At 52.4% G+C, this 23,523-nt stretch overlaps 1 protein-coding gene across 2 annotated transcripts in view; it reads left to right on the top strand.

The window, feature by feature from the left end:
• The window catches only part of Col2a1 (collagen type II alpha 1 chain), a 29,910-nt gene extending 12,718 nt beyond the window's left edge, over nt 1-17,192 (top strand). For both annotated transcript variants that reach the window (XM_036208787.1, XM_036208786.1), the window contains 38 exons: nt 1,259-1,303; nt 1,732-1,785; nt 3,273-3,371; nt 3,667-3,711; nt 3,803-3,901; nt 4,065-4,118; nt 4,474-4,581; nt 4,947-5,000; nt 5,081-5,179; nt 5,301-5,354; nt 5,900-5,998; nt 6,380-6,433; nt 6,811-6,864; nt 7,147-7,200; nt 7,426-7,479; nt 7,706-7,750; nt 7,927-8,025; nt 8,235-8,342; nt 8,711-8,764; nt 9,045-9,098; nt 9,436-9,489; nt 9,814-9,867; nt 10,140-10,247; nt 10,739-10,792; nt 11,198-11,251; nt 11,959-12,120; nt 12,290-12,397; nt 12,598-12,705; nt 12,917-12,970; nt 13,090-13,197; nt 13,384-13,437; nt 13,549-13,656; nt 13,899-13,952; nt 14,372-14,479; nt 14,801-15,089; nt 15,447-15,631; nt 15,929-16,171; nt 16,626-17,192. In XM_036208787.1, the coding sequence (XP_036064680.1) occupies nt 1,259-1,303; nt 1,732-1,785; nt 3,273-3,371; nt 3,667-3,711; nt 3,803-3,901; nt 4,065-4,118; nt 4,474-4,581; nt 4,947-5,000; nt 5,081-5,179; nt 5,301-5,354; nt 5,900-5,998; nt 6,380-6,433; nt 6,811-6,864; nt 7,147-7,200; nt 7,426-7,479; nt 7,706-7,750; nt 7,927-8,025; nt 8,235-8,342; nt 8,711-8,764; nt 9,045-9,098; nt 9,436-9,489; nt 9,814-9,867; nt 10,140-10,247; nt 10,739-10,792; nt 11,198-11,251; nt 11,959-12,120; nt 12,290-12,397; nt 12,598-12,705; nt 12,917-12,970; nt 13,090-13,197; nt 13,384-13,437; nt 13,549-13,656; nt 13,899-13,952; nt 14,372-14,479; nt 14,801-15,089; nt 15,447-15,631; nt 15,929-16,171; nt 16,626-16,772 (3,438 nt within the window). In that variant the 3' untranslated portion in view covers nt 16,773-17,192. The remainder of the gene's footprint in view (nt 1-1,258; nt 1,304-1,731; nt 1,786-3,272; nt 3,372-3,666; nt 3,712-3,802; nt 3,902-4,064; nt 4,119-4,473; nt 4,582-4,946; nt 5,001-5,080; nt 5,180-5,300; nt 5,355-5,899; nt 5,999-6,379; nt 6,434-6,810; nt 6,865-7,146; nt 7,201-7,425; nt 7,480-7,705; nt 7,751-7,926; nt 8,026-8,234; nt 8,343-8,710; nt 8,765-9,044; nt 9,099-9,435; nt 9,490-9,813; nt 9,868-10,139; nt 10,248-10,738; nt 10,793-11,197; nt 11,252-11,958; nt 12,121-12,289; nt 12,398-12,597; nt 12,706-12,916; nt 12,971-13,089; nt 13,198-13,383; nt 13,438-13,548; nt 13,657-13,898; nt 13,953-14,371; nt 14,480-14,800; nt 15,090-15,446; nt 15,632-15,928; nt 16,172-16,625) is intronic.
• The last annotated feature ends 6,331 nt before the right edge of the window (nt 17,193-23,523 follow it).

The following is a 23,523-nucleotide window of genomic DNA, read 5'->3' as shown; positions in this document are numbered from 1 at the left end:
ATGTTGAGGCTTTTTGTGGCCCTCCTTCCTCTCTGCCTTGGTCTCTGTCGGAGGTCGCCCAGAGGCCTTCTGAGCTTTGGTGTGCCTGCAGGCCTTGCTGACTGACTCCTGAGGGGAGGTGCTCTGGGGTGTCCCCAGAAACAGTTTTCCAGAGCAGTTGGGTCATCCAGGAAGAGCTGCAGACTCTGTGTTCCCTCTGCCATTTCTTCCACTGAGTCTTGCTTGCCCCCTACCCCTGGCTGCCAGGCTGGAGGCTCTGAGAGGAGAGACAGGCCACACCAGGAAGAAGACTGAGTTCCACAGTGCATCCCCCTGCTCATGCCTCTGAGGAGAGACAGAGACTCACAGGCTGTCTCCCCTTAGCCTAGTGGTTCTCAACCTGTGGGTCACGACCCCTGACAAACCTCTCTAAGTAGTTACATTATGATTCTTAACAGTAGCAAAACTACAGTTATGAAATAGCAACGGGAATAAGTCTATGGTTGGGGGTCACCAACACATGAGGAACTCTACTAAGTGGTTGCAACATTAGGAAGGTTGAGGACCACTGCCTTAGCCTTCTGGGTCCCCTGCCATGTCCTAGTGCTGGCTGTACCCCATGTAATGTCTCCTGGAGTTGAGGTAGAACTCCTCATAGGCACCTGAGAATCTTTGAGGTTTTCACCACAAACTAGTGGATTCTGAAAACACAAGTCCTGTAGAGAAGGAACGGCCTTGAGTGCTTGGCAAAGCCAAGTCTCTCAGAGATAAGTCAGGGCCGGTGGCCTGTCCTCACCATGGAGTAGGTTCCTAGGCCCAGAGGAAGCATCCTGGGGGTGTGTCTGCTGTCCTGACCAGCAGTTGTCTGGGAGGGACCAGAGGTGACCTGTGAGTTCACAGAGAGGAGGCTTTGCCTTAGCCTGAACCCAGCCTGAGCACACAGGCAAGTTGCCGCTTGTCTCTGCCCGGTTCACTGGCTTTCTGAATGATAATTCAGCTTAAAGTCAGGAATACTTGGGACCCAGCTGAAGTTTTAGAAGTGACAGGGCTAGTGGGAAGTTGCCCAAGCTTCATTACCCATGAGAACAAACCCCCTGCTGGCCTCGGTTCACCCCCTCACCCCATAGGGGTTCCCTGCTGCAGACACACACCTTGCTTATGCTCAGCCTGGGGCACTCCAACACCACGTTCCCACATTTTATGTGAAGGTGGACCATAGTGGGCACAGCTGGTCCTGTGGGCACCTCTTACATTAGCTCTTTTTTTTTCTTGGACACAGGGTGCCCGGGGCAACGATGGCCAGCCAGGCCCCGCTGGACCTCCGGTAAGTTCCCCTCATCCGTAGCAGCTGACAGTAGCTGGGCAGCCAAGGAGCAGGCCTGTAGTCTGTAGGGTTGCTCCTGTGCTTGGCATCAGCAGGAAGGCGGTGGCCCATTCCTTGAGAGTATTGGAAACACTGAATGCAGCCTACTTCCCCAGCTGCCCTCAGCCGTCTCTTCTGAGAAGAGAGGTCAAAGGGCAAAGCCATGTGGCTTCTTATGACATGTAGACTCAGAAACGTGCCAGGCAAAGCAAAGTATCTCTCTGAAGTTCCCTGGGGACAGCAGCCGGGACAGTTTCTTCCAGCCACAGTGGGCTAGAGCAAAAATCAATCCAAGTGGGGAAGGAGTGTGAGGTGGGGTGTGTCTCTCTGAGGCCTGGACATAGTCTGCCTAGATCCAGTGTTCACCTTCATCCCCTTCCTCTCTCCAGGGTCCTATCGGTCCTGCAGGTGGTCCTGGCTTCCCTGGTGCTCCTGGCGCCAAGGTACGTGTGTGTGTGTGTGTGTGTGTGTGTGTGTGTGTGTGAGAGAGAGAGAGAGAGAGAGAGAGAGAGAGATCTGCTGGTCAAACTGAGCATCGCAGAGACACTCTCTCTCCATAGCTAAGGGTCCCTTGCCACGCCTCCTTCCTTTTAAGGAGTCCCTGCCTCCTGGCCTCTGTGGGTATTCCCAGAGTCTCTCACTGAGAGAGAAAGCAACGTTTGATGGTAGAGACTGGAAGTCCACCTTGTAGAGAAAGAGGGAAACCTAGAGACTTGTGGGAAAAGACCCGGGAGGGACTGGAAAGGAAAAGAAACCAAGGCTGGGGTGTGCAAAAGTTGAAACACCCGAGGGAGCTTGAGGGGAAGGGTAAGGACAGAGGAGAGGAGACAGTTCTGTGCCCGTGACCCCCTTCCTTTTTCTACATCACTTGGGTTCTGGGCCCTTGTTAATATGGTTCTTCCAAGGATTAATAGAGGCCAGTGGGAGGCCAGCCAGGTCAGGGGAAGGCCCCTGTGGCCCAGGAGGGATTCCAGTGTGAACGTCCCTGGGAATGAATAAGGAGTCTCCCTGTGACACTGGCATCAGGTTGCTTTTCCACTCTTGGGGGTTTCCATGGCAACCAGACAGTGTCTGAGGCCTCTGGGAGCTGGGTGAAGGAGACCCATTGTGAGGAGGGACAGCGGAAGGTGAGGGGGCCTGACCTCTAGAAAATAATAATTACCAAAGTGAAGCAAGAATGGTGTGTGAAGAAACCTGAGGAGGTCAGTGCTGACCTCTCTCCAGGTCAGCAGCCTCCTCCAGGGACTCCAGTCCCGAGAGCCAGATTGCAGCGAGCTGTGACTTTTAGGGGAAAAAAAAAAAGAAAGAAAAGAAAAGAAAAAGAGGAGAGGCCTGCCAGTTAACTTAGGGAAGAGTCAGGGAGCCTGTCCCAGCTTGCTTCTGCCCTGGCTTACTGGCACTTCAAACAAGCTGAGGCCAAAGCCTGGAGCAGCTCTGATCGCCCAGGCCGGACAGAAGTGAAGCCGCTTCTGAGCCGAGATGCTGGAGGAAACAGAAGGCCGAGAGCCTGGGACTCACTCACCCTTCGGCTTCTGTTCTTTCAGCAGAGAGAAAACACCAAGGGACAGGAAAGGGACTGCCCATCTGTCCATCATCCCAGGGCCCTAAGATGGCATATCCCCTAACCCAGACTTCTCTGATGGGGGGTAGGACCGTCAAGCTGCCTGTTGCTGGAACCCAGTAGGCATCTGTGCATCTGTGTGGGGTTTACAGGGCAGGGATGAGGTGCAGAGTAGGGAAGGCAGATAGATGCAGGAAGGATGTCATCTCATCATGCTGTTTGGCTAGGTGGGAACGGAAATGACAGACCCTTGTGTGAGCATGGCTGCTCACTTGCAGGGATACGAGCATGTGCAAGAGTCGTGCACACAGCTGGCCCTGTGCGGCTGCTGCCCCTCCCTCCCTTCACCTTCCCTCTCTCTCTCTCCAGGGGGAAGCTGGCCCCACTGGTGCCCGGGGTCCTGAAGGTGCTCAAGGTCCTCGTGGCGAGCCTGGCAATCCTGGGTCCCCCGGGCCCGCAGGTGCTTCTGTAAGTTCATTTCTTTGGCGCAGGAGGGCTGGCATCTGTGACCTTGGCCCTCCAGAGTGCATGTGTCCCTTGAAGGGGTACTGGGGCCCAACCACTAAACCTTCATGCTGGCAAGGCTCCTCCCACTGACCCCTAGACCTGTCTCCTTCTGCCCATAGTCCACCTGATGAGATATCAGCAGGCCACCGCTGAATGCACTTGTCCCTGACCCCTAGATTGTGGCCTGGCCTGGTGGACAGGAGGGTTGGGTTGGTTCCATGTTGTTTATTCTATGGCAATATGATCTCCTCACCAGGGTAACCCAGGAACTGATGGCATTCCCGGAGCCAAAGGATCTGCTGTAAGTACTGCCCCTGGGCTGCGTCCTCAGGATGGCTCAGGTCCTCCTCATCCTCTCTCCTCACATTCCTCTCTTCTGCTCATGCCAACAGGGAGCTCCTGGAATTGCTGGCGCCCCTGGCTTCCCTGGGCCCCGTGGTCCTCCTGGTCCTCAAGGTGCAACTGGTCCTCTGGGCCCCAAAGGTCAGATGGTAAGAGCCTGAAAAGATCCCCACGTCCTACCCACATGCCCCTCTGTTCTGTGCCCTCCTGCCCTGGCTCACTGCAGTACGTTTCTGGGGTGTGGGGGGTGAGGGGATAGGCAGCTTCTTTGGAGAGAACGCAGTGAGAGCATTTTTCTTTTCTCTCATTCAGGGTGAGCCTGGCATTGCTGGCTTCAAAGGTGAACAAGGCCCCAAGGGAGAAACTGTGAGTATCTGCCTTCAAGTCTGTCTTTACTGTGGTTCAGCCCCACAGACCGCCCTTCTGCCCCCCTGCCCCCAGCCATTCCTGTTGTTCCTGGAGAGGAGAGTGGAATAGGGTAGAGGAGACCCTGATACGGCTTCCTCTCCCAGGTTGAATAGCTTGAGGTCCAAGCCATCTCCTTGTCTTGGGCTGCTACTGCTCCTCCATGGCTGATCCCATCTGGCCCCTCTTTGCCCAACACTCCCCCCCCCCCCCAAAAAAAACACATCCCCAAGGCCACCTCCTCTGCACACCAGGCTAGCGCTTTTCCCAAGGCAGGGTGAAAACCTCACTCCATTTCTCTTGTGTTTGTCATCAGGGCCCTGCTGGGCCCCAGGGAGCCCCTGGTCCTGCTGGAGAAGAAGGTAAAAGAGGTGCCCGAGGGGAGCCAGGTGGTGCCGGGCCCATCGGTCCCCCTGGAGAAAGAGTAAGTAAGCAGCTCCCAGGTTTACAAGTCCAGTCCCGGGGCTCTCTGATTTGGCCATGTCCCGTGACTTTTCTGGATAATGTTTTCTTCTCTGCACCACCCAATACCAGGGACACAGGCATCCTTAGCCTGTCTGTGCCCCCTGTCCCAAGGGGGGCACAAAACTGAGCTTCTTCCTAGAGAGGTGGGGACAGGTTCTAGACTTTAGCTTATAGGCTCTCAGGGTCTTGCAGGCTGGCTACTGCCCCACAGATACTGAGGTAGGGAGTGGATGGGATGGTTCCCTGGAGCCTGGTGGATCTCTTTCCAGGCGTAGTGTTGAGAAACCATCCTCACCCTCTGCCTCTTGCCTACTTTTCAAATAGGGTGCCCCTGGCAACCGTGGTTTCCCGGGTCAAGATGGTCTGGCAGGTCCCAAGGTGAGTGGAGAAAGAGGCTTGGTCTCTTCCCATTTCCCTGAATAAGAAGCATTCCACTGACTTTGTCTCCTCTGATGTAGGGTGCCCCTGGAGAGCGAGGGCCTAGTGGCCTGGCTGGTCCCAAAGGAGCCAATGGTGACCCGGGTCGTCCTGGAGAACCTGGCCTTCCTGGAGCTCGGGTAAGGAGGAAGGCGACCCTCACTCCCTTCCCACCCACATCATCTAAGCTGTGCTGCTAGAATTGGGAGATTTGTGGTCTGCCCCTGACTTATATTGCTCTCTTCTCTCTCCCAAACAAAGGGTCTTACAGGTCGCCCTGGTGATGCTGGTCCTCAAGGCAAAGTTGGTCCTTCTGTAAGTCAATCCCTCTGAGTGAGGTTCCTGGGAGAATGGGGGATATGATTTAGGAGACAATGGGAGGAGAGAAGGTAGTCTGGGTGAAGGCAGTCTAGGATTCTGTACATTTTGAGAGTGGGGTAAGAGATAGACAGTAGGTTGTATGGCCAGATATGACCTGTACCATGAACTCTGAAAATCACACACACGTATACATGTACACAATACACACACACACACACACACACACACACACACACACACAAACACGCACGCACATGCACACACACACACACTCACAAATATACATGCATGCATACACAATGCATTTGAGCATCTTCTAGGAGAAAGAGTGGTAACAAAGAATAGAGGTTCAGGGAAGACTTCTGAGCCAGGAGTACCTTCTTGTAGATAGGTCCATGTGTGTGGGGTTGGCCAACCCTAGATATATGCACATGGCTGGCACTTTGTTCCATGCCTGTCACACAGTAGGCACTTAGTAGATATTGATGGGGCATAAGATCAGAGGGACTATGTTTGGAGAATGGCATCCTGTCTTTCAGGGAATCCCTGGTGAAGACGGCCGCCCTGGACCTCCTGGTCCTCAGGGAGCTCGTGGGCAGCCTGGTGTCATGGGTTTCCCTGGCCCCAAAGGTGCCAACGTAAGTAACAGTTTGCTCTCCCATCTCCTTTGTCGTCTTCTGTATCCTCTGGAGAAGGGGCGGCTTTCTGAATAGAGTTAACCCAGAACAGGTGACCAATGGTCTCTCTGTGTCATGGACAGCTCTATCCTCCAAGTCCTCCCAAGGATGCATGTGACCTGGGGGAGACTTGTGTGCCTAGAACCTTAGGACATCCATCACCTCTGTGACATTATGCCATAGAGCCTGGGTGGCCTGGATGCCTCTGAGTATAGGAGAAGGGGCTGGTGTTTGATGTTACCTCCTGCTGTGCCCCAGGATGGGGCTTCTTAGCCTACTCCTGTGTCTCACTCACTCCATCCTCACCCATCCAGCTCATGGTCATCTCTCCTCTTCTTTCAGGGCGAGCCTGGCAAAGCTGGGGAGAAGGGGCTGGCTGGTGCTCCTGGTCTAAGAGTAAGTGTCCTCACTGCCTAGGGCTTGGTGTTGGTGGCATGCCTACCAGGTGTGACTCTCTAGACATGCTCTTCGGAGTCTTGGTTATCAAGAGTTGATTCTTATGGCTGAGCCCCTGTTAGGCTGTGCCTTCTGGGATCTACCCAGAGGGTCTTTTGGCTGCTGAGGGGTTTCAGAGGCGAGGCTCAGGTATAGAGGAAGATGTCTGTGTGGAGAAAGGCTGAGGGAAATGGTGGGTGCAGGAGGGAAGGGCAAAAGTGGAGTTCCATTGAGGACCTGGTTGGCCTGAAAACCTCAGCCCCCCAAAACACATCTGCTGGTCTCAGGTGTCACCACGGGGCATAAGTCATTACAACTCTTGTTCCTCTGCCCTGTAGGGCCTGCCTGGCAAGGACGGTGAGACAGGAGCAGCAGGACCCCCCGGCCCTGCTGTAAGTATCTACCCAACTTCTCTGGGTGGCTGTGTGGGAGCTCAAATAAAGAACCTTCTATTCATCGAGTAGTGGAGGTGACAGACCAGGATCTGGGCCAAACCATCCCCAGACGAGAGAGGATGTTCTGGAGGTAGCGGGACCTACCTAGAGGAAGGAAATGTGGGTAAATGATGGAGGTGAAGTGACCTCTTAAGGGTCAGCGCAGGAAGGCTTCTAATCTACTCCTCAGGGTCCCCTCTCTAAATTCCTGGCTTGGCTCACCTTTTCTTTCTTCCGCAGGGACCTGCTGGTGAACGAGGCGAGCAGGGTGCTCCTGGGCCATCAGGGTTCCAGGTAGGTGGCTGGACCAGACTTTCTGTGTGACCCCTTCCCATGTCTAGAACTCTCTGGGCCCAGGCTATGGGTAGCAGGCCCATTCCTATCATGGGGAGCCAGGAGATGAGGCTCCCCTACCTGGCCCTCACTGCTATCTCCTAACAGTTTGCCTGTGCTGTGCCTTCCTGGAAGCTAAGGAGGCAAACTCTCCTCTTTGCTAATCCATGTCATTTTGGCTTCCAGGGACTTCCGGGCCCTCCAGGTCCCCCAGGTGAAGGTGGAAAACAAGGTGACCAGGTGAGTATGGAGCTCTTTGAACCTGTTTCACTGATGTCCGGGAGACAAGGCAAGGGTGTGTGAAGAGCCCCCACGAAGCCTGGGACTGTCCCAGACCTGATTCCCAGCTCTCCCGACACCTGTCTGAGCTCAGCCCTCCTGTGCGCATGTTCAGCCACTGTGGGAGGCATGTTCTGGGGTCTTGGAGCAGGCAGCCTTCACTCTTACATACGTTTTTGTTCTCTAGGGTATTCCTGGTGAAGCTGGAGCCCCTGGTCTTGTGGGTCCCAGGGTGAGTGTCCTGTCATCGAAACGCTGGGGTTTCCTTGGGCCTGCTTTCTCTCCATTCAGTTGTGCCCATGCCTCCCAGCAGAGCAGCCTGCCTTGGGTTCTTGGGGACCCCCACCTCTTCCCATCTCATCTTACCCACCACTTTGGCCTGATTGCTGCCCGGCGTCTCTTCCACAGGGTGAACGAGGTTTCCCAGGTGAACGTGGCTCTCCTGGTGCGCAAGGCCTGCAGGGTGCCCGGGGTCTGCCTGGCACTCCTGGTACTGATGGTCCCAAAGTGAGTAAGGCCAAGTCCTGCAGGGGCCTTCTATCCAGCCCCAGGGAGACCCGCCGAGAGCAGGGGAGGAGGAGCAGGGACAGAGGAAGGAGGACCAGGAGGGATTTGTGGGAGGTGGTGCTGGGAAGGGGATTGAAGGGGGAACAGGGATTGGGGACACAGTGGGGCACAGGGAGAGTGCTGCTCACTCCTGTCATCTTCCACTATAGGGTGCACCTGGTCCAGATGGCCCCCCTGGGGCTCAGGGTCCTCCAGGTCTACAGGGAATGCCTGGCGAGAGGGGGGCAGCTGGGATTGCTGGACCCAAGGGAGACAGAGTAAGTACTAGAATACTGTACGTCTCTCCAAAGCCACAAGCGCCACACTGTGCCCCTCACACTCACCCCACACTTCTGGCCCTCACACCCATCCCACACTTCTGGCCCTCACACTCGTTCCTTGTACTTCTGAAGGTGAGGGTCCTGGTCATTCTTGGAGAAACTAGGAGCTCCTCTCCTCCTCCAAAAACACCCCTCTCTGCTACAGTGACATTCTTTCTTTCTCCTCTTGTTCCTCTGTCTCCAGCCCTAAGACCACAGAAAATACCTCGTAGGCAAGGACTGGGTTCCAGAACCTTAGCCAGGCGGGGCTGAACTGGCAGCTGGTTCTGAAGGGCCCCTCAAGTACCTGGTTTTCTCTCCCACAGGGCGATGTTGGTGAGAAAGGCCCAGAGGGGTCTCCTGGAAAGGACGGCACACGAGTAAGTGAATGCTCATTCCAGGACTTGGGAGCGGGCGTGGGGACAGATACCGTTGTTCCCATACAGGCGTTCCCCTGGGTCTCTAGCACTCAAAAAATGGGGGAGGGGCTGGGAAACCATGGAGACTTCCCTTTTGGATCTCAGGACCACACAGTGAGTGGGGGGGCTCTCAGACCATGCGAGGGTACACCAAAGTTATTGGGAACAGGGCCCCAGAATCCCTGAGGAACCCAATGATACTGGCCTGATTCTGCCTGCCCCCTTTACTTTCTCTCTCCAGGGTCTGACTGGGCCCATCGGGCCCCCGGGTCCAGCAGGTGCCAATGGCGAGAAGGTGAGTTGTGGCTGATCTTCCTCCTTCTGTCCACCTCCTCCGGAACGTCTTCCCCTTACCTCCTGCCAGACACAGCCAAATCTCACTCATTGGCCATCACCTTGCACCATGGAGTGAAGGGTGGGGCTCTGTTAGCGTATGACCTGTGTGGCCTTTAAGGTGGGGCAGCCGGCCTGGTAGAATAGTGCCCTCCGCCAAGGTCTTGAAGAGGCAGATGGGGCAGCTGCGACCAGAATAAAGCTGGATGTGGGCATGGGGTGCCCTTCCCAACATCAGCCTTCCTGAGTGCACTTGGCTCCTCGGGGCCCATTCTAATCCTTACCTTCTTACTTCCAAGGGGGATGTCGGACCTGCCGGGCCTGCAGGAAGTACTGGAGCTCGTGGGGCTCCGGTGAGTAGGTCCCTCTCGATCAGGCTCCTCCTGACCCCAGCAGTGAGGAAGCCAGCCTGACCCTGTGCTTTGGGGTAGGGGTGGGAGGAGAGAAGAGATGAAAAGGGAAAGGCACAGAGGCCCGGGCAATGGCCAGCCAGCCAGCCAGCACTTAGGGCCTCTGAGCCAAGAGACTTCCTGTTCTGGGTCCCTGGGACTCAGGACACTAAGACACCTTCTCTCTGGGGGAGGCTAGACACAGAACTGGGCTGTGCACTGGGTTCTGACTCTGAGGAGAGCGTAGAGGCAGGTAACAGGACCTGACACCTCCTGGTCCCCTCATAGGGTGAACGTGGAGAGACCGGGCCACCTGGACCTGCAGGATTCGCTGGACCTCCTGTGAGTATCTGCCTACTCCCACCTGACTGTGTGCAGTCTGGCCCCACAGCCAGAACTCAAGGGTACCTTCTGGTGGGGGAGAGAGAAAGCGAGGGTGAGAAGAAAATGGACATTTTCTCTTCCTTTCACATTTCCATTTCTACATAACAGCACTATTTAAACCCAATTTTCAGGCCCCTGGTAGATGTATGCATACATACGCTCTAACCTTATGGCGGAAGCTGGAGCAGTCAGGTTACCTCTCCTTCATCTATTCCTTCTTCCTATTACAGGGTGCTGATGGCCAGCCTGGCGCCAAGGGTGATCAAGGAGAGGCCGGACAGAAAGGAGATGCTGGTGCCCCTGGTCCCCAAGGCCCCTCTGGAGCTCCTGGGCCACAGGTGAGTATTGCTGAGCTCATGAGGCAGGGGCTGCCAGGACAGGAGGAGGAGGGCCCTGGTAGATCAGGCAGACAGAGTCTAACGGGGAGCCTGGTGGACACCTCAGCTGTGTGGGGAGGGGCTTTTGTTAGGTTATGGTGTGTGGGGCAGACAGATGGGGTGGGTATTAGGTCACCAGCACCAGGTATAGGCTGTGTTCCTGACCACAAAGCAGCCAAGACAAAGCAGCTGGTTCCCCGAGGGAGCAGAGAGGTTTCCCAGGTTGAAACCCTGCTGGGGTGGTCTCTGTAGAGGCCTTGCCAAGTCAGATCCTGGTCTCCTAGTGATGAGGCACACAGACCTGCCTATGATAGCTTTGGGAGACTGGGTTCCTGGTGTCAAGAAGCTGAACTCTTGACAGCCTGGCCCTCAGGAGTCCTGCATTAAGGTTCAGATGATGCTTACTGCCTTTCCCAGGTCCGCCAGACCTCACTGCCTTCTTTCCTTCCCAGGGTCCTACTGGAGTGACTGGTCCCAAGGGAGCCCGAGGTGCCCAAGGCCCCCCGGTGAGTAAAAGAGTTCTGGCCTATGATATCTGCAGTGGGTTAGCTTCAGGAATCTCCATCTCCTCCCTCCCCAGCCCTAACCATGCCCAGCCTGAGCCCACTCTACAGCCTGGCAGGAGGGAGGGCACCTCACTTTGCTGCATGCACACAGTCCTCCCAGAGTCCCCAACCCTCTGCTCTGCTACTCAGCTCCCTGAAGGCTGGATGGCCCCAGCTCAGGCCTGATTATGTGGCCAGGGGCTGTGGGGTCCCCTTCTTCTTCTAGCTACTCACTTGCTGCTCTGTAGCCCCTAACCCTTTGATTCCCCACCTCTGAGACATACTCTCGAGACCTACCAACTTGATTCTCCTCCTTGCTGAGAACCTGAAGTACTCAGGATCTCCCCCACCCCTCCATGCCCACAGGGAGCCACTGGATTCCCTGGAGCTGCTGGCCGCGTTGGACCCCCAGGCTCTAATGTAAGTACCCTTCCTGATTTAGATCTACCTTTCTCCTGGCATGGGAGACCCAGCTAGGGTCAGAACCATCTGGAGCAGTCCACCAAACATAGGGGTCAAAAGCTGAGTCCTCTTCTCTATTCCAACCAATGGGAGGAACAGCTGACTGGCCATTGGGGAAGTGGCGGGGGTGGGGGTGGGGGAGGGGTGGGGACACCACTCAGCCTTCCTGGTTGGTTTGGACTCACCTTCAGACTTGGTATGCTGGAAGGGTTGACATGATGGCCTTTCATCTGGGACATGTTTCCTAAGCATGTTCAATGTACATGGATTCACACTCCATAAAGAATCCCATAAGCCCCAGACCAGATACTCAGAGGGTTGGGGGTGGGCTTCAGTGAGGGAGGAGGTAAGGAAGGAAAAACTCCATTCACCAACACCGAGTGTGGAGGAAGTAACACTGGGTGAACAGAAGGCTCAGGTCACGGGGGCAATGCTGGAGGAACCTGTTATAGAGGATGAAGGTGATCCAGCAGGAGAAATCCCACATGGGTGGGGAAAGCCAAGGAAGGATGATGGAGCTGCAGCTTGGCTGCCCAGAGCTCTCACAGGAGAGAGGAGAGCAGAAATGGGCAGTTTGGAATGCCTTGCCCCCAAGGCTATGGTGGCTTCAGTAGTTTGGATGAGGAGGGTGACAAGTTATCACTTTCGGTATTTGTTCCTCCTAGGGCAACCCTGGACCCCCTGGACCCCCTGGTCCTTCTGGAAAAGATGGTCCCAAAGGTGCTCGAGGAGACACTGGTTCCCCAGGCCGAGCTGGTGACCCTGGGCTTCAAGGTCCTGCAGGACCTTCTGGCGAGAAAGGAGAACCTGGAGATGATGGTCCCCCTGTAAGTACCCTGCCAGGCCCATGAGAGGCACCTGAGCTCCTCCATGCACTAGGAGGAAGGTGCGGTGCCATGGGAATTGTGGGAAGGGGACCACACAGAATGCACTCAATGCGTGGGAAGGGTCCTGGCCAGGGCAAGCCTCTGTGACAACTCTTTCTTCTTCCCCTAGGGTTCTGATGGTCCTCCAGGTCCCCAGGGGCTGGCTGGGCAAAGGGGCATCGTTGGTTTGCCTGGACAGCGTGGCGAGAGAGGATTCCCTGGCCTTCCCGGCCCATCGGTGAGTGAAGGATGCTTTTCCCCTCAGCCCTGGCTCAGTTCCAAAGTTAAGAAACTTCGCTGCAATGGCGTCTCTGTCTTCCTTTGACTCAGCATCCTTGGAAGCATCCCCCTGTCAGCTGTACCCCCTGAAGGGGGTGCTGGAGTCCTGGCAGGGATGCTCAGCGTGTACACTCATGGTCCTTGTCTCTATTCTTTCAGGGTGAGCCTGGCAAACAGGGTGCCCCTGGTGCATCTGGAGACAGAGGTCCTCCTGGCCCTGTGGGGCCTCCTGGCCTGACAGGTCCTGCAGGTGAACCTGGACGAGAGGTGAGCCCAAGAGCTTGGCGTGGTGGGAGGATCTGGGAAGGATGGACAAGGTCAGAGGCCAGGACTTGTGTATACAAAGAGGAGGGAAGTTCACGGAGGATGTGAGCCCCAGAGCCTTAGTTGGGCAGAAATGAACAGGCCTAGGCTTTAGACTACAGTGAGAGAGCAAACAGGGAGCAGAGCTAAGTGAATTCTTACGTCCCTTGTTCAGGGCAGCCCTGGTGCTGATGGACCCCCTGGCAGAGATGGTGCAGCTGGAGTCAAGGTGAGTGACGGGTGTCTGTCTATCCTGGGATGGGAGGTGGGGGACAGTCTGGATAGTAAGGGTCTCTCTTCTCCTCTTCCGAAATGTTCTTTGCTGAACCCGATCCCTTGCTCCTACAGGGTGACCGCGGTGAGACTGGGGCCCTGGGCGCTCCTGGGGCTCCTGGGCCCCCAGGAGCTCCTGGCCCTGCTGGCCCGACCGGCAAACAAGGAGACAGAGGAGAGTCTGTGAGTATCCTGAACTCAGAGATGCTATGGTCAAGAGGGTGGCCAAGTGCCAGGGGGTGTTCCATTTTGAGCACCTAGAGGTAGCCAGCCCCTGGGTCTGGGGACCGCTGGGCCCCTAGGCAGGTGTGGAGAAGAGCTTCCATGTCCTGACTTTGCCCTGACGCTGTTCTTACTCTCTCCTCACAGGGTGCACAAGGTCCTATGGGCCCCTCGGGACCCGCTGGAGCCCGTGGAATCCCAGTAAGTATTGGAGCGTCTGTACTGAGTCCCCTGCCGAGGAGGGACACCGGGTCTCCGGTGAGAAACGTAGGAATTCAGACTCGACTGAATCGGTGTTTATCTTTCTCGTAGGGCCCTCAAGGCCCCCGAGGTGACAAAGGAGAAACTGGAGAGGCTGGCGAGAGGGGACTGAAGGGTCACCGAGGCTTCACTGGACTGCAGGGTCTGCCTGGCCCTCCGGTGGGTGTCACTGCATGTCATTGTTCATGAGGGGGCTGCCCCAGGCCTTCCATTCTTCCGGCCCACTGAGATCCCCTTGCTACTAAAAAGGCTTGAAGTCTTCTGCAGAAGCCCTGGGGGCTCTCTCAGGTGGAAGGGGAAGAGAGGAGGGGCGGGCAGGGCACATGCTTGCTCTCCACTTTGAAGGAGATGGAGTTCTGTATCCAGCTGTGCTGACACTGCTATTTTCTTCTTTTCTGCAGGGTCCTTCTGGAGATCAGGGTGCTTCTGGCCCGGCTGGTCCTTCTGGCCCAAGAGTAAGTGAGCCGGTTCTGGGAATGGAGTGAGCCTTTCTGCTGGGTGGCTTAGCCAGGAGATGGATGGGGGTGGGCACTGCTTCTGTAGAGAGCCTTGGACTTAACAGCCCTTACTCAGGAGGTTACCCTGAGAAAAGCAGGAGTTTCTTACAATGGCTATGGCACCCGAGGTCACAGTGACTGGACGACAAACCTGATTAAAAAAAAGGTTTACATAAACATGACTTAGGAGGGTCGGAGAGACATGGAGATGTCTGCTGGTTCTTGGCTAAGTGGAGATGGGCTTGAGGAGTGTGGCTGAGCTTTTCTGAAGACCGGAGGCAGAGTGGCCGTAAGGGCCGTCTGTATAGCTGCGGCTGCTCCACGGCTGCTCCTGGCAGGGACAGTTTTCTCACTATCTCCCCTCTCTTGACCTGCAGGGTCCACCTGGCCCCGTGGGTCCCTCTGGCAAAGATGGCTCTAATGGAATCCCTGGCCCCATTGGGCCTCCTGGTCCCCGTGGACGTTCAGGCGAAACTGGCCCTGCTGTAAGTGTCCTGACCCCCTCCCTGCCATGGGAAGTATTCCTAGCATGTTCTAGGTACTTAGGACACCTTTGAGGCATAGGCTGGCAGCTAGTGGTGATGGCATCTTATAAGCCGAGGGCCCTTTAGAGGGTCACCAGGCTCAGGCTGGGTTCTGAGAAATAGAAAAGAAGGGCCAGGGAGGAGATGGGGAAGCTGCCGTGGTTTTCCTGGCCCTGCCGCCCTCTGTCCCCACCACAGGGTTGGGAAGAGGACACAGCAGTGGATAGAGAGGACGACCTCTTCCCAGAGCTTCCTGGCTGACATCTCTGTGTCCTGCTGCAGGGTCCTCCTGGAAATCCTGGTCCCCCTGGCCCTCCGGGTCCGCCTGGTCCTGGCATTGACATGTCAGCCTTTGCCGGCTTAGGCCAGAGAGAGAAGGGCCCTGATCCCCTGCAGTACATGCGGGCCGATGAGGCATCCAGTTCCCTGAGACAGCATGACGTTGAGGTGGATGCCACGCTCAAGTCACTCAATAACCAGATCGAGAGCATCCGCAGCCCCGATGGCTCCCGCAAGAATCCTGCTCGAACCTGCCAAGACCTGAAGCTCTGCCACCCAGAGTGGAAGAGCGGTGAGCCTGGAGACAGGACCCCCGCCCCAGAGAGAAGGGAGTCAGCCCACCATTATGGCCACCTTCAGTAGCCAGGCAGACATACCCCATTGTACCTTAGTACTGGGTAGGATCAGACCTGGAAGGTTCTGGTGACTCCAGGGTGGGTTCAGCAGGCGAGCATTGCTGCTGCCCTTGTTTCTCGACTTCCTCTTTAGCATTAGGTCTCCCATGCAGATTTCCTTACCCCCGGGTCCTTCTGTCTGGCCACACGTAAGCCTCCGCTGACCTAGATTCCTACTAGGCTCTCTTCCGCTGACAGCCAGCCTGGCCCTCGGGTTTGAGTCTGAGCCTGATGGGCTGCTGCCTTTGCTGCAGGAGACTACTGGATTGACCCCAACCAGGGCTGCACCTTGGACGCCATGAAAGTTTTCTGCAACATGGAGACAGGCGAGACTTGCGTCTACCCCAACCCGGCAACTGTGCCCAAGAAGAACTGGTGGAGCAACAAGGGCCAGAAGAAGCACATCTGGTTTGGAGAAACCATCAATGGCGGCTTCCATGTGAGTGCCTGGGCGCTCTAGCCGGGCGGGGCCCTCGCGATGGCTCTTCTTTCTCCTCAGAGACTTTAGCGCCTTCCCCGCATTCTCCACTAGCATTCCTTCAGGCTTTAGAGGAAGGAGGAAATAGAGAATATCTCTCCCCATTGTAGCTGGAGAGGAGGTCCTCTGAGCTTGCCCCAACCCCCTAGACTCCTCCACACAACCCTAGCACCCCTGAAAGCTGAATTCCCATTAGCCTCTGATCCCACCAAATGCCAGCCCTCAGGTCTCACACCCTGACCTCTCTGCCTACTACAGTTCAGCTATGGTGATGGCAACCTGGCTCCCAACACCGCTAACGTCCAGATGACGTTCCTTCGTCTGCTGTCAACGGAGGGTTCCCAGAACATCACTTACCACTGTAAGAACAGCATTGCCTACCTGGACGAAGCAGCTGGCAACCTCAAGAAGGCCTTGCTCATCCAAGGCTCCAATGATGTGGAGATAAGGGCTGAGGGCAACAGCAGGTTCACATACACCACTCTGAAGGACGGCTGCACGGTGAGTGGGCTGAGGTGTGGCCTGTGGCGAGTGTCATGTTCCTAGAGGGTTGGGATCGTCAGGGGCTGGAGTCAGGGGATATGTGAGGAGAGAAGCTGAGTGACAGGTGAGGGCAAGGCATATCATGTGTCAGTTTGTCCACGTCCTCTTTCAGAGGAAATAAAGACACTGGGCATGATCTGTGACTCTTACCAAAGTATTCATAAAATAAAAAGTGTGTGAGCATACCTACAGGAGGGAGGAGGGTGTCACAGGTGGAGAAGGAGGGAGGCAAGAAGATGGAGGAGGGCTCAGCCATTAAGGAAAGGATTGGAGAGGGCTCGGGTAACCAGGAGAAAGCCTAGTGAACCACTCAGTGTAGCTCACACTTTGTGGTTGCTTAGTTTGGGGGTACTGGCAACTGGCCCTTGTTGTAAGACATCTCCTGAATAACATCTCCCCCTTTTCTCCCTAGAAACACACCGGTAAGTGGGGGAAGACTGTCATCGAGTACCGGTCACAGAAGACCTCACGCCTCCCCATCATTGACATTGCACCCATGGACATTGGAGGGCCCGAACAGGAATTTGGTGTGGACATAGGGCCTGTCTGCTTCTTGTAAAACCCTGAACCCAAAAACAACACAATCCATTGCGAACCCAAAGGACCCAAGTACTTTCCAGCCCCAGTCACTCTAGGATCTGCACTGAATGGCTAACCTGACCTGACGTCCATTCATCCAGCCCTCGCAGTTCCGACTATTTTCCCCTTTCTGAGAGACCTGAACTGGGCAGACTGCAAAATAAAATCTCGGTGTTCTATTTATTTATTGTCTTCCTGTAAGACCTTTGGGTCAAGGCAGAGGCAGGGAACTAACTGGTGTGAGTCAAACGCCCCCTGAGTGACTGCCCCTAGCCCAGCCAGAAGACCCCTACAGGTGCTGGGCACAGGAACTGTGTGTCCTACACAATGGTGCTATTCTGTGTCAAACACCTCTGTATTTTTTAAAACATCAATTGATATTAAAAACCAAAAAATTATTGGAAAGGACATATTGACTTGTGTTTTGTTCTTCTGTTTGTTTTTATTAACACTTGATCCTGTAGGCACGCCCAAATATGGTCCTAGGGCTGCCTGTTGACCTTTCAATCCAGATGCTGAGGCCACGTTGCCTGGTTTGGTAGACACACACACACACACACACACACACACACACACACACACACACACACACACACACACACACACACACACGGGGGGGGGGGGGGGGGGGGGGGAAGCGCGGTGGAGAGAAGGAGGGAGGGAGGGAGGGAAGGAGGGAGAGGCCTTTTGTAAACTTTGGCACTTTGTGGAATCCAGAGGTGACCTGGGACCAGAGACGAAATTGAATCAGCCTTGTGCTATTGAAGCAAAACACTTGACAAGGATTGCCTAAGAAATAAAGCTAGGGCCCCAGGCGGTGGTGGCGCACGCCTTTAATCCCAGCACTCGGGAGGCAGAGCAAGGCGGATCTCTGTGAGTTCGAGGCCAGCCTGGGCTACCAAGTGAGTTCCAGGAAAGGCACAAAACTACACAGAGAAACCCTGTCTCAAAAAACCAAAAAAAAAAAAAAAAAAAAAAAAAAAAAGAAAGAAAAAGAAATAAAGCTAGGTTCATTTTGGTTGACAGTTTTGAGACTAAAATGATAAAAAACAAAAATACAAAGTAGGATAAGAAAATGACTCTTTTGTTGCATTTGTTTACACAATTAGTAGTCTTACTAATTTGGACCTTAGGTGAAGGCAGTGTGTCATAGCAGGAGCATAATCCCACAAGCTGGGAAGCAGAGTGAGAGGAAGAGACTGGGATCCCACAGACCCTCTGAGAGTCTGTCCCCAGTGACCCGAGGACCTCCACATCCTGCTTCTCAAGGCTCCACCTCCTAAGAGCATCACCCTGGGACCAAACCTCAGCACACACACCTTTGAGGGACACTACACTCAAGCTTTAGATCCATCGTTTGGGAAGTCTGCGGAACCAGAGATGACCTTGTTCTTGAGTAAACATGGAGCACACCTCTCCAGCAAGCTGGAGACAGGCACGGTGCATGGAGCTCTTAGCATGTGTGGGTAGGAGAGCTACAGCCTGCTGGGTGGGAGAGGTGGGAGACGTTCCTCATGGAAAGTGGGGTGGGAAGGAGGGCAGTGGGCAGGACAGCTAATCCCCCCCGGGGCCACCACTGCAAGCGGATCTGGATGATTATTTACATCTTTCCGGAAGACTCTGGGGCAAGGGGAGCAGAAAGTACGGTGCTCTGTCCCGTCCCTCCTCGTCCTGTCCCCGTTCTCCATTCCCTAGACCTGTGCTGAAAGCATCTCTGGACCTTCTCTGAATTCCAGATCAGGAAGGGAAGCCTCCCTTGCCCCGAGGCCAGGGATCCTTTGCTTTCCACTGCTGTGTGTGTGTGTGTGTGTGTGTGTGTGTGTGTGTGTGTGTGTGTGGCAGAAATGAGCACTAGGGGTCAGGAGGGTGATGATGTGTAAAGTAGGCAGGAGGGAAATGCCACGAGAGCAGTATTCTGTGAAACCAGTTTCAAGACATCTCACAAACACGACAGCCATGCTGCTCTCCGAGCCTCTTACCCATCTTTATCCCTTTGTTTAAAGTTGGCAGCTTTTCTTTTAAAGAAGTAAGAAGAAAAGAGAGAGAGAATGTGGGGAAACCATGTGCATTAATATTCATCTTGTGATGTAAATTTAATGGAATGAAGTGCTAGTACCAGGGCTAGCCCGTGGAGGTAAAGGGAATAAAGTGGCCACGTGATGTATAAACACACTTGATTAGTGCTGGAAGTGTGGCTCAGTGGTGGAGTGCTTCCCTAGCATGATGCAAACCCCTGCCTGGGCTTGAGTCCTAATGACACACACACACACACACACACACACACACACACACACACACACAGACTACCTCATCAGGAAGAATACATCAACGGAGAGCTAGTGATGGCAAGAGGGAGGGCACATGTGAAACTTGTCTCAGACAGCAGGTGGAGCTGAGGAGCTGCTCTGAGTTGAGAATCAGAACTTCCCGACTTGGCCCACTACACAGAATGGCACCATGAACAGGAACTAAAGAAAAAAGAAAAAAAGGGACTAAATACAAAGTAATAGGGACTAAAGAAAAAGGAAAATAATAGTTTTATTACAGAGTTTTTGACGAAAGTGTGAGTCAGCCCTGCCAGTGGAAAGTGGCATGCCAGTGTTATGTAATATATATATATTTATATATATGAGGGGCAGGGTTTTTATCCTCAAGAGAAAAGGAAAATGGACTGGAAGGATGTCCGATGCTGCAGTTCAAAGTTCTCTTCTGTCAAAATTTTCTATCTTCTATCCCTTTCTCAATTTCTGTGAAAAATATAAGGCACAGTGTAGTAATATATTATAGGAAAAACTTAGAAGTGTAAGATTGTGTAGAAAAATTTAAGATAACTAAAAGCAACTAGACAAAAACTCTTCAATTTTCTAACTTTGGGGGCTATGAACACAAACTGGGGAAAAAATCTTTTGAGCTTTACGGGTAGCAAAAAAGCTTTTCTTTGAGCTTATGGGGAAGAAAAAGTTTCCTATGGAAGCTTTTGACCTGGGGACAGCTGAAATGCTAAGTCCAAGCGGCAGGAGAAAGTGATTTCTCCCTGAGGCAAAAATGGGTGTGTAAGAAGCCAAAAAGGTTAAAGTTCTGAAGTTTTGGGAAAAGTTGGTCTTTTTATTTCTTGGGGAAAAAAATCTTTCTCTTAAACTAAAAGCTTTTCTTGGAAAATTTGGGGGGGAAAAGCTCTCTAAAAAGCCTTAATCTTTCTTTCTTAAACTAAAAGCTCTCTTAAAAAAAAAAAACTTAAACTAAAGCCTTTAACTTTCTCAGAAGGACAAAAATTAGAATCATCTGAAGATATTAGTATGGGGACCACCTGTGATTAGTTCAAAGGGAAAACAACAAACCTCTTAAGACAGAAGAACCTCTCTAAGTTCTCTTTCAAGTTTTAAAAATCCTCCCTGCAACACAGGAGGCAGGGACAAGTTCCTAAAAACCTCTACTAAGCTCTGTCTCTTCAAGCTAGTAAAAGACAGTAGGTGAAAGTACCCTGAGGGAAATGCTGGGAGAGTGTGGGTGAAAAGCTACAGAGCCCAAAGGGCAGAAAAAAGCAAAAAAGCCAAGCTTTTCAGTCACAGCCGAGTTGAGGCATCAAGGGTTTTGTTTCTGAGTGCGCATTTCAGAACGAAAAGGTGCTCCTAATTGTCCTAAAGCAAAGATCCTCTGAAGTGATACAAACTCTGTTAGCATGGTATCCTCCCTTCTGACCAAAAACCCAGAGGCGACTGGCCAGCGTCTCTGAGTTGGAGTGCATTTGGGGGATACTAGGGTTCCTCCAGATGCAAACTTCCTGGAGCACAGAGCTGAGGCAGGAAGGTGTGCAGGACCCAGGGGAAGATTGCTAATGAACACACAAAGCCGGTGGGAACGGCACAGTTGTCCGCTTTCCTACAAGTCCCGGGTTGATAGGTCCACAGCTGCAAAAAGAAATCTGAGGAAAGCTTTCCTATCATAGTAAGACCTTTCTGGGAAAGCAGTGAAGCTGAACTGTGTCTGAAGCAGTTGTGCTTCTGAGTCAGAACACTGTCTGGGGAAAGAGCCCAGCCAGGGCAGAACAGAGCTATCCAGGAGTAAAGCTTTCTTTTCTATCAGAGAAAGCTTCTCTTTGAGAAAAGCTTTGTTTCACCTGACTCTCCATGAGATGATGAGGGAGTGTAGCCCTAAGGGGTGATTGCCTCTGGCATAAGGTCTGTCCTTGAGCACCCAGACAAGCAAATGCAACCCACTGGGGCCAGGTGAAGGCCTGAGGGAAAAACACCTGTCCTCATGTGAGCTTAGATATGGCAAAAACCTCCCTTGCTAAGCTTTATTTATGAACACAAACCTCAGACCCCAAAAACAGAAACGGACTAAAGCCCCTACCTTCAGAAGCAAAAAAAGCTGTCACTGTGGCTTTGGGAAATGTTTCTGGGCCAGAGGGGATAAACTGAGACCAAACTGGAAACTGTCTGGGAGAAGGACTCTGAAGACACAGACGGGACATAATCCTCCCCAGAAAATGCATGACCTGAAAAAGCTGCTAGAATTTGAGGCAGATTCGGAAAGAGAGAGAAATAAAAAGCCCCTACCTCAAAAGGCTAGCAGCAGAGGTACAGAGCCACAGGCAGATACCTGAAGCTCTGCATCTGGGGAGGTGGTGGGGGAAGGAACAAGCAAAATGAGAAATAAAATCAGTGGGAGAAAAATCTCTGAAGGAGCCATGGAAAAGCTCTGTTGTAAATGTTTGTTTTTTACTGACTGGCTAAGGCAAACACAAGCCCCGAGGAAAGTTGCTATCAGGAATTGCCCACCTCAAGGCGTGCTAACGAGGCAGGTGCAGTTCTAATTGGGGGGGGGAGGGGGCAGTGTCAAATGAAGGAGAGACACCTGTTGAAGCCAGCTCAGAACAAATCTCCCGATGTCTCATAATTGAAAACTTAAAACGCTTGGTTCAAATCTCTTGTTGCAAAAAGCAAAAACTTAAGCAAGATCGGTAAAAGTACTGGAGGTTGACTCTCAGACTCAAAAAGAACTATGGAAAATGGAGTCCATAAACTAGCTCTTAACAGTGAGCTGATGAAGAGAAATGCATTCTGGGAAATGTAGTTTTCAGCTAAAGATGGCGATACTATCCAAAAACTTTTCGGCTCAGAATGAAGTTTCTTCCCAAAGCAATACTAGAAAGCTTAATCTTACCTCTTGAGAACTCAGCTCAGACAAAAAGCTACCGATAAGAGTAAACATGCCATTTGAAAATCCTTAACAAGGCAAAGCAGTCCATACACTACAGAGCTTGGCTTTTTTGCTTTCTTCAGGTAAGGTTTTCTGCCGTTTGGGCACTGTAGCTTTTCACCCACACTCTCCCAGCATTTTCCTCAGAGGACTTTGACACACTCACTGTCTTTCACTAGCTTGAATATAACATTGTGTTAGAAGAAACGTATGGGATATTTAAAAAGTTCTTTGCCTTGAACAGACTGTAATGAGTGATTCCTTTGCAAATCTAACAAGGAGACAAGGAAACAGGCATTCAAAACAAAATGACTGATTTATAGATGGGAAACAAACTTCAGAAAAATCTCTCTTAAAAAAAAGTTGCTTTACCTTGAAAGGTCATTATAAGAAATCAATGCTAAATATTACAGCTGGTAATATCAGAAGTTAAAGCTAATGAAGTGAAAATACTAAATCCTGAAAATGCTTTTTCTCAGAGTAAGCTAATGAAGGATATGTTTCATGAAAGAACATCTATTCTTGACTCCTTTGAATAGTAACAGTTTTGGTGAAAATAAAGGAACTAACAACAATCAAGTCAAAATGTTTCAACAAATTCAAAACGCTATTCACAAAAGAAAGCTGCCATGCTTTGTGGGCCATATTAGAGCTTACTCCATTCTTGCTGGTCCTTTAGCTGAGGGTAATGCAATGGCTGAGCATTATCCCAAGTGGAAATGGCTCAGCAGTCACATGCTCTTTATCATCCAAACATCAAAAGCTTAAGAAAGCAATTCAATCTTACCAAAGAAGCAGCTTGTCAAATAGTTAAACGATGTGGGATATGTCCAAAATATTTTCCTGTCCTTCACTTAGGGGTAAACCCTCGAGGTCTTCTTCCTAACCATCTATGGCAAATGGATGTTACTCATATTGCAGAATTTGGCAAATTAGAATATGTACATGGGACCATTGACACTTATTAGGGATTTTTAATGGCTAGTGCACAACCTGGGGAAGCTACAAAACATGTAATTGTGCACTGCTTGAAATGTTGTTCATATATGGGTATACCAAAAATTAAAACTGATAATGGTTCTGGATAATAGTAGTAAGGCATTTCAACAATTTTGTACCCAATGGGAAATCGCACATAAAACAGGTATTCCTTATAATCCTCAGGGACAAGGTATTGTAGAAAGGGCTCATAGCAGTCTTAAAATACACCTTCAAAAAATAAAAATGGAAAAGGAAGAAATTTACCCTCAATCACCACATAATACATTTTTGTTCTGAACTTTTTGAGTATGGATGTCCGTGAGCAGTCTGCCGCAGATAGATTTTGGCACAGTGGCACCCAAGCAACTTTTGCTCAAGTGAAATGGAAAGATCCCTGCTCGGGATTATGGAATGGTCCCGATCCTGTGTTAATATGGGGCCGAGGACATGTTTGGGTTTTTTCGCAAGAGGAGAATGAAGCTCGGTGGTTACCGGAGCATTTGGTAAGGAGCGAGGAACTAAGGAGGGTCAGCTCCAATGGCGTTCCT

This window comes from Onychomys torridus, chromosome 16 (assembly GCF_903995425.1).
Source record: "Onychomys torridus chromosome 16, mOncTor1.1, whole genome shotgun sequence".
NCBI lineage: Eukaryota > Metazoa > Chordata > Mammalia > Rodentia > Cricetidae > Onychomys > Onychomys torridus.
Note: the sequence above shows the minus strand (reverse complement) of the source record. Positions and strands in the feature narration are given on the sequence as shown.